This window comes from Palaemon carinicauda, chromosome 30 (assembly GCF_036898095.1).
Source record: "Palaemon carinicauda isolate YSFRI2023 chromosome 30, ASM3689809v2, whole genome shotgun sequence".
Lineage (NCBI taxonomy): Eukaryota > Metazoa > Arthropoda > Malacostraca > Decapoda > Palaemonidae > Palaemon > Palaemon carinicauda.
Window position 1 is genome coordinate 27378278 of NC_090754.1, and position 10000 is coordinate 27388277.

Genomic DNA, 10000 nt, shown 5'->3' on the forward strand with positions numbered 1-10000 from the left:
CAAGAGACAAAAAGTAATTTCTAAGCGTCAAAGGTTCACTGCTTCATCCCCTAAAATAACTCTATATTTTCTTACCTTTATCAAATAGATGAAGGTAAATCAAATCAAATGAATAAAGATATGAATCAATCTTCAATCTATAAATTAACTTGAGAGTTTATAGGAAGCTAATCAGGTCCCTGAGATAGTCTGAGACTCAAAAGTTGTTTAGGAGAATTTGTTTCTTAATTAGAGAGGAGGAATACAGGATAAATCTAAAGAAAATAGAGACCTAATTTGGAAGAGTGAGAAGACACCACCGCATCCGGGTTCTAAGGACAAAGCAATGAACCTCGAATATGAAAGTCAGTTTCAAACTATAAAGGTAAAAATCCTACAAAATCCAATTTTCTCTATTTTACCCAATCGGTAGAGTATCACTCTTTGCTTCCGTTGCCCGGAGAACCGAATTCAACTTCGTATCTCCTATTTCATGGCTGGACAATGTCTCTATACAAACGTTATTCGCCCTCATGGGGTTCTGGGTTAATCCATGCGGATTCTGAATAAAATCCCAAGGAATGGATAAATATCCAAAGATGGGAGAAAGCGTCTTCAAAACCTCGTTGATAGACTCACCCCTCTTCTCGTAATTCCTATCCTTGGCCTTGAAACAGAGGATTTTCTAAAGAATATCCTAAAAAAGTTCGGACTTTAAGTTTACAATAATTTTCCTTAACTCCTCTGAAGCAACACTTTTGGATGGTCTTACATATCATGAGTATGATATCTGATTACCATACTTAATTTCCAATTGTGTTTCACTGACTGCTATGACTATAAATAATATTTTTATTTTTAATTTTTGCTCTTAATATGTTTCCTTCCTCTTTATCCCATCTTTTCTAACTCCTACTTTTAAGGTCAATCCTCTTTGGTCTGAAACCGATAACAATAATCAGAAAAAAATGGGAGGAAGAAAAGAAGCAAAACAGAAAATCAGGACGAATCTTACTTCATGAAGAATTTTGAATAAATACATTTCATTATATCTCCCTTAAAAACAACTTCCTCTTGATTAACTGTTTGGTATGAATGATATATGTTTGTATTCAATTTCCTTGAAGTAGAGTAATACATCCAATTGATGTTAATTTATAACTTTGCATTTCATTCGTTATACAGTTATGAAACTCTTTGAATGAGGAGGTTTACAAATAGATTGCTGAATTATGAGATACAAAACAATCAGAGCCTGACAGACAGATTTGTAAAAGAGCGCTGTTCAAATACGTCCAATTTGAAATTGTATTTTGAAATAACGTTGGCTACTTTCGAGCAAGCAACAGTGAGAAAGTAAACATCTTTTGCTGGTTCTTTCACGCAAAAGAACCAAAAGTACAGTAGTAATGTGTTCGCCTAACATTTGCATGGCAGCAGATCGATCCTAGCTCGGGACCGTGAGTTTAAGTTGTTAACTGGAGAGATCACTACTGTGGTTGGGCACCACAGTGAGGGTTTGGGGTTGCCCGGCTGACGTTCTGGTGAGGATCTATTCTGATGAAACTGGAACTGAAATCAGACACCTTTACTTTTATGAATACAAGGCCATTTCCCTTTCTGCTGAGTCGAAGTAGCTTATATTTGCGGATAATCGATATTGAACAAAATGATCGAAGATCATCTCTGAAGGGATTAACCGGTGATGAAGTGTGGGACAGAGGGAGATGGAGAACGCTGGATAGAAACATCGACCCCACATAAAAGTGGGAAAATATGCAGACAAAGAAGAAGAAGAAGAAGAAGAAGAAGAAGAATTTGATTGACATACCTGAAGTTGAGGAAGATCTTGCTGTGCCCATAGATGAATCGAGTGTGTTTGAAGTCGAAGCTATTATTAAAAAACTCAAAAGATGGAAAGCCCCTGGATACGATGGAATAACTGCTGAGATGATATTGGCCGGAAATGAAATTACCCCAAAATACTTTCAAGATTATTTTGTAGAATTTTGGAGTAAAGAGGCAAAGACTGATGAATGGGATCTAGGAGTGTTGGTTAAAATGGCAAAAAAAAAAAAAAAAAAAAAAAAAAAGGAGATCTGACTGATTGCAATAATTACAGAGGCATCACACTTACGCCAGTTGTCATGAAAATCTATAGTATGCATATTCTAAAGAGACTAGAGAAGAAGATTGATGAAAATCTGAGAGATAAACAAGCAGGATTCAGAAAAGGTAGAAGTTGTACTGCACAAAATTTTTCATTTTAAGACATGTTGTACAGCAATGAGTAGAATATAGAAATCCACTTTTGATGACATTTGTGGACTAATGGCGTGCACTGGCAAATTTTGTGGAGACTCTTGCGTTATTATTCCCTGCATATCTCCTATTCATGACCTTAATAAAGTGTTCCATCTAACGTTCCCTTCTTCATATTCTGTTGTTATGACAGATCCATTTTTCTTTTTGATGGGTATATGCTTCTTCGTCTTTGCACCAGTAAATATTTCAATCCTTACACCATAGCCAGTTGCTGAATTCATAGCTTTGCCACCCTTCTCTTATTTCCTTTATAAATATTATCTCCAGTCATTCTTGGTATTTGTTTTGACCTCACTATCAATACTGGAATACTTAGCATGCTCTACCTTGCAATTTTCATTACTTCCACGAAAACTTTCTACAAACAATTTCTGTCTTTTTCTTCTTTTTAGAGTATCCCAAGTATCATTTGATATCCATGGTTTTCTCCTTGTAACTGCATGTCCCAAAACTTCATTACCAGCTGACTGATATAGTTCTTAATATCACACCATTCCTCATTTAGTGTCTGTTCTTCGTCTCTTAAAGTCTCTCAGACTGCAAACCGAATCCTACATTCAATTGCAAATGTTTCTCTGTGCTCTTCTTCTAAAAGCTTAGTTGAATCAAACCTAAGTATTTTATCTATAGTTCTGTTTTGTGGTTTTAGTTTTAATTTCAGTGTGGCAATGAGAAGCTATTGATCACTACCAATATCTGCACCTCTATAACTTTTTTCATTTCTCAGAGTCCTCATTCTCTCTTTATTAATGGTAATGTGATCTATATGATTTTTGTCATTACCACGTGGTGAAGTCCATGTATATTTGTGGATGTCCTTGTGCTGGAAAAGAGTACCTCTAAGAAGATTGCTGTACAAAAGCTTATAAAATGTGCTCCATTTTCATTTATAACTTCGCCAAGACCCTTCGAGACCCATCACACTCTCTATCCCTTGATTATTCCTTCCAACTTTAGCATTGAAGTCACCAATCACAATTTTCCTTTCTCTCTCTGGGATCTCATCTATTACACTCTGCAGTTCTTCATATTATTCATCTTACCTTTCTTCAGGGACATCATTTGTTGGGCATAGCAAACTATAATACTCATATTGTACTGCTTTGATTTAAATTTTGCAAGTAACAATCTGTTATTCACATCTCTCCACTCAGCTAATGCATTTTCTGCCGTTGGTGTCATCATCATTCCTACCCCTTCTCTTCCAACTTCATCAGTTCTTCCTGAATATATATATATATATATATATATATATATATATATATATATATATATATGTATATATATATATATATATATATATATAAATTGCCTTGGTCTAAGTTTTCTTTACTAATCGCCTTATAACGTGTTTCACTTAGGGCTAAGGTATCCAAACTATATTTTATATATTCTTTCTCCACATGCTGTAACTTCTCAATCTGATTCATGGTTCTAACATTCCAATTACCAATCTTTAATTTTTCTTTAGTATTTTAAACTGGGAGATTATCAGAACCCCATTACACACGGACGGGGGCCCATTCTGTCATTTGCTCTTTCCATAGACGGACTAAATCCATAAAGGATTCATTGGCTAGTTTCATCAGAGGATAGCCAGTTCCTCGAGATGCGCAATGCCTTTCTAACTAAGGCAAATGACCCCTGCCGGTCCATACTAATTCCTGTAAGATCATCAGGAGTAGAAGCCGAAAAGACATCTTGTCTCTCGCCTTAAACCCAATCCGTCACCCCGCTGCCAGTGACTTCTTTGAGGTTTAGGGGGCCATTTCCTCCACAGCCAAAGTTCTAGTTACTCCACCATGTTGGTAAAGATGGATTACTAAGATATACCGCCTTTGAAAATTTCAGACGCTTCAAACGCGAATCACCAGTGCATGAACATTGCTGAAGCAGTTTTTTTCTTTGTTCTAGGATTTTCGGAAATAGTATTACAATTCCATTTTCCTTTTATAAAGCTTAAAGTTTTTAGGATTACAGATATGATGATACATATTTCAGAATTCTCATAAAAGTATTTAGGTAGGTAAAGTGCAGAAGAAGCAATAAGTTTTTATGATTATTTAATTCTGATGTTTCAACTCCATAGCAAAGATTATCACTATTCCGAAAAAAAGGAATAGACATAGAGCAAACAGGTTAAACAGTTGCGTATCCAGAATCACTGGCAACACCGCAGTGGTTGTTCTTGTTCCTGGTCATCTTCATGTATCCAGACTCACCCCAGCCGGTGCCCCAAGAGTTCTTGATGATCCAGTAGTCATCAGTTCCTTCAGTTCCGTAGCCAACGGCCAATACAGCGTGGTTGATGCCTCGAGGGTTGCATTTGGGTTCATAGTAGACACCTGGAAGAGGATACACAGATTTGTAAAGTTATGTCAGGTTTAAAAATACTGTTTTCTTCGCTCATTTCGAGATCAAAGTCGCCTCAAAATCAGAACAACAATTATGATCGTTTCAGAATAAATCCTATTGGAAAAAAAAGTTTAAATTCTGGGAAAGCAATAATTAGCTAGATATGTTGAGGAAGGGGGAAGGGGTTATAAAAAGAAAATAGCTCGATTTCCTCACCAAACGACTTGGAACTGACATGTCAACAAAGTCAACCAAACAGTATTCGTGATGCCAGCGTACATAAACAGAAGTAAGTGATGGCACGTACATTTGATATACTGTATATTCAAAATATACTTAATTAAAAATAGATTAATTACTCAAAAGTGTCCATGAAATATGCAATTTACAAATAGTGACACTTTTGAGTAATCACTCAATTTTTGATTAAGTATATTTTGAATATACAGTATATCAAATGTACGCTGGCATCACGAATTCTGTTTGGTTGACTATGTTGACGTGTCAGTTCTAAATCGTTTAGTGAGGAAACCGAGCTATTTTCTTTCTATAACCCCTTCCCCCTTCCTCAACATATCTTGCTAATTATTCCTTTCCCAGAATTTAAATAACCACCTAATTACTGTGCAAGAAGATGAGAACTGCAGGATTGCATTTTTTTTTGGAGTAAATGGAGTGTGTGGTGTTGTGAACAGTTACAATAATAATAATAATAGTTGATAATAATAATAATGAAAAATCCTTATTGTTATTGTTATTTTTTTTATCATATGAATAGGCCTTTATCCAAATACAAACTCTTTTCTTGTTTTAATACATATTTAGTCACTGTAACCAAGTTAATGTCCCACCTTAGTAGCTATTTCTTCTGATATTGTTAAAGGAAAATAGAACAGGTTAATGGTAATCCGAACACTCCAATAATAAAAAAATGAGATTTGAAAAAGGTTATTTTATCCTTATATGCTCATTCATTTTAATCTTTCATTGTTCTCTGCTTCTATTGGCTAATCTCTGCGACCAATAATAAGGAATCAAAGTTTTAAGCAGGGACTTTATTTATCTTGCTGTGACCCTTTATATTGAAATAACGAGGAGAAAAACGTGAACATCCCTTTACTCTTACCCCACTTATATATATATATATATATATATATATATATATATATATATATATATATATATATATATATACATATATATATACATATATATAAATATATACTCATATATATATATATATTTATATATATATATATATATATATATATATATACACATTTGTATAGAGTATATATCATATATATTCTATACATATATATTTGTATAGAGTATATATTATGTGTATATATATATAAATATATATATATATATATATACACATATATATATATATATGTATATATATATATATATATATATATATATATATATACATATATATGCATATTCAATCTGCATTTACGTTCAACTTGTGATACCATTCAACTTTTCTCTGTTAAATGAAAATAAGAAATGCCCACCTGAGCTGTAGAACTGGAAGGAAAGGTGTCCAGCATCGATGGCGACGCTGACAGGCCCTTGGTCGTGGACGGCTGCTGCCTGAGTTACCTCGTCGGCTTCAGGGATGTTTATGTATCCTGTGACGGTGACGGCGGCGGTGGAAGGATCGAAGCGACAGCTCCTGTCCTGGTGGTGGGAGAATGTCACATATCAGACGAGATGCTTTGTTGACAAATGAACCATTAATGACGGTGTATGTTCTTATTCTAACGTCGACGCAACGAATATGCACAGAAGGAAATGTAGCATCTATGAGAATATTATTATTATCATTATCACTTGCTAAGCTTCAACCCTAGCTGGAAAAGCAGGATGCTATAAGCCAAAGGGATCCAACAAGGAATAATAGCCCAGTGAGGAAAGGAAATAAGGAAATGAATAAACTTACAAGAGAACTAATGAACAATATAAAATATTTAAAGAACAGTAATAACATTTATAGAGATCTTTCTTATATAAATAGTAAAAACTTCAAAACGGTTGATAAGAGTAAATAATTCATACATGAAACAAATATACGCTATATGGACTATATCCACATTCATATACCGTCAATAAAGAAATATAAAACTCATAAAAACTCTTCATACTAACAACGCCTTCATAGGGGTAATCGGCCTCAGTCGTGAGTCCTCCAGCGGACTTGATGTAATCGACGGCTAATTCCATCAGACCTCCGTTGCATCCGGCGTTTTCTGTCGAGCAATCGACCAGCTGCTGTTCGGACAGGCTGATCAGGTCACCGGTTTTGATGAAGTGGGCTCCTTCTACTGTTCCTGTCTGGGAATTGCAAAAGAAAGTAAATGAAATCCTTGGAAACTTTATCTTTTTTTTCGAGATGTTTGTGTTAAACTTTATACTCTAATTCTTAGTCAAATGAATATTGGTTTTACTCGTTTCAGTTCCAGTTTCATCAGAATAGATGCTCACCAGGACGTCAGTCAGGCAAGCCCAACCCAAACCCCAACTCTGATGCCCAATAGTGGCCTCCCCAGTAAACAACTTAAATTAACGGTCCTGGCTGGGATCGATCTACTGCTATGCGAATGCTAGGCAAACACGTTACCAGTGTACTAGTCAGTGGGTATTGTACTTTATGAGAAAGGAAAATGGCATTGTTTAATGAATTTCAGATTAACTAAGTAAACAAGAGTCGAATAAGAAAGTTATTTCGTCAAGAACCAGGTCATGTTTGTATGCATAATTTAAGTTAATAAACTACATGAAATAATCAAAGTTTTCTAAAGGAATATTGGGTTCCATCTGGCAAAAACTTTATGTAACTCTGCTCCACATGTCCTTACTTAGATAACTTGTGTTCAGTAGACTCACACTTACCTGCAAGGTTGAAATAAGGACACTACACATGCACGTTTTGTTCGTGTTATTACCTGTATAGTTTTCTAAAGTTTCTATGTCAATTGAGTTATTCAGTGTTACACGTATTCCGACATTAAGTACATATGGTGAAATTGTAAATACGATCTACTGTACTGCTTTTATGAATTTACATCTGTATAAAGGTAATTTCTAAAGAGTAACTTTAACACTGCTTAATCATGCTAATCTTTCTGTACATGTATACAGTAATACAAATAGCTTCCTATGGGAAGGCGTGACTTACGAAGGTGTTACTGGTGTACAGTAGGTCTATTTATTTCGGGATGGAGTTATTACCAAATTGTTTTCCTCTACCATGTTAACTAACCCTCACTGTCAAGTAGATACCACATGCATTATTTAATGCTCATTTTAATTTAAGAACATTTTTTATTTCATTTTATTCTTTATTTTTTGCTTTGACACAACATCTAACTAAGTCACTTGCGATCACACACTGGCAAATATAGGCCTAAATATCCATATCAAGAGATTCTACTCACAGTGGAGAAAGCCCAGCAGGATCCACAAGATTTCTGGTCCTTGATTCCAGTGACAGCGCCCTGTTCTCTCCAGTCGACATCGGCAGCTCTTTCCTTCACAGGGAAACTGGCATATACTTCCTCCCCATTTCTCTCCTGTCTCCTCAGTCCGGTCATGTGGGCTACGAATTCATCTGTAGTCTAATGCAAAGGAAAAGTCATGTAAAGTAAATATAAATTTTCTCTTTGACTTGGTAGTAATGAGAAATTTATTGTCCATCACATCAAACTAGACTAGAAAGGGAAAGTAATCTATATTTTTTATTTATTTCCAAAACGGTCTTCTTACCAAATCTCCGAATTTGTTCATGGCCATGTCGAAGGTGACTTCGCCCTTTCGGAAGCGTTCATTGTGCTCCTCGATGGACTTGAGGTTGTTCTCGAAAACGACCTTCCTGTAGAGGTCCTCCTTGGCGTTGGTGTAGGCCTTTCCATGGGTCAACTACAAAGAAATCTTTTGTTAATGATTGAAAGATGATATATTCAATTAATTCCAAAACATATTGATTTTCATTTTAAATATTTAACTATATATATATATATATATATATATATATATATATATATATAAATATATATATATATATATATATATACATATATGTATATACTGTATATATATACATATACAGTACATGTATATATATACACACACACACATATATATATACATATATATGTATATATATGTATATGTGCGTGTGTACACATATATTCACATACACACACATATACATATATATACAGTATATATATATATATATATATATATATATATATATATATATATATACTGTATATATATGTGCGTGTGTATATATATGTATGTATACATATATTCCCACACACACATATATACATATATATATGTATATATATGGTTACTTTATCTTAGTTTTAAACACATTTGATTGCCTCTCTTTAGATTCAAGAAAATCTATTTACCTTGAAGTCTTCCCATTGCTGACTAGCAGCAGCCAGGGTCAAACCACAGAGGAAAAGGACGAACTTCATCTGGAAATACAAAAGGGAAATAAAGTCTATTATTATAATTCGGATTTTTATATCATCCATGATAAATATCACCGGTAATTTCATATGTTTGAAATAAATTATGTAAATTATGTAATAGGAATTCATTCAACTAGTCACTACTTTCACCACTCATCCTAAGAGATTTTGGATTAATAGTTAAGTCGAACGTTTTCCTAATGACTTACCTTGCCGTATTGGTAGGACGCTGAAGCTGGTCCTTCCTATTTATACAGGAATGACCGTGAGAAACTCAACTTAAATTTCTACCATGCTTTTGTTCAGAAGGTTCAAATTAAGTCAATATTTGCCGGTTTTTTGCTCATAAAAACCTAGAAAAAAAAATAAGATATTGAAAGCACGTGTTTCTTCCATGTTAATTTCTCACTGAGTACGATTTCTTTAGTGCATTAGAAGACTTTTTTTATACCTGCAAGGGATGATAGTCATTTTATAAACATATTTAGACCATCCAAGGTCTCAAGTGAGATGATATGTAGGAATACCGAAATCATGATGACTGGAGAATTCCAAATGGTTATATTAATCGTTGTATGTATGTATTTGTAATTATATTCAGGTGAATATAAATAGAATTAAGAAACATATAGATATATACAATATCTATGTATACCGTAAATATATATATATATTTATATATATATATATATATATATATATATATATATATACTGTATATATACAGTATATAATATATCTCAATATATTCATATTCATATATAGATACACACACACACACACACACATATATATATATATATATATATATATATATATATATATATATATACATATATATGTGT

The 10000-nt window shown here is 33.8% G+C and overlaps 1 protein-coding gene across 2 annotated transcripts in view; it reads right to left on the reverse strand.

Moving 5' to 3' along the window:
• The window catches only part of LOC137622945 (digestive cysteine proteinase 2-like), a 32999-nt gene extending 23755 nt beyond the window's left edge, over nucleotides 1-9244 (reverse strand). Inside the window, exons 1-6 of one of the 2 annotated variants that reach the window (XM_068353530.1) lie at nucleotides 9090-9244; nucleotides 8434-8586; nucleotides 8106-8285; nucleotides 6817-7002; nucleotides 6183-6348; nucleotides 4351-4649 (exon numbers count right to left, since the gene is read on the reverse strand). In XM_068353530.1, the coding sequence (XP_068209631.1) occupies nucleotides 4444-4649; nucleotides 6183-6348; nucleotides 6817-7002; nucleotides 8106-8285; nucleotides 8434-8586; nucleotides 9090-9242 (1044 nt within the window). In that variant the 5' untranslated portion in view covers nucleotides 9243-9244 and the 3' untranslated portion in view covers nucleotides 4351-4443. Of the gene's footprint in view, nucleotides 1-4350; nucleotides 4650-6182; nucleotides 6349-6816; nucleotides 7003-8105; nucleotides 8286-8433; nucleotides 8587-9089 lie in introns of those variants that run through there. The other variant, XM_068353531.1, reaches the window with a different exon arrangement.
• Nucleotides 9245-10000: the final 756 nt, after the last annotated feature.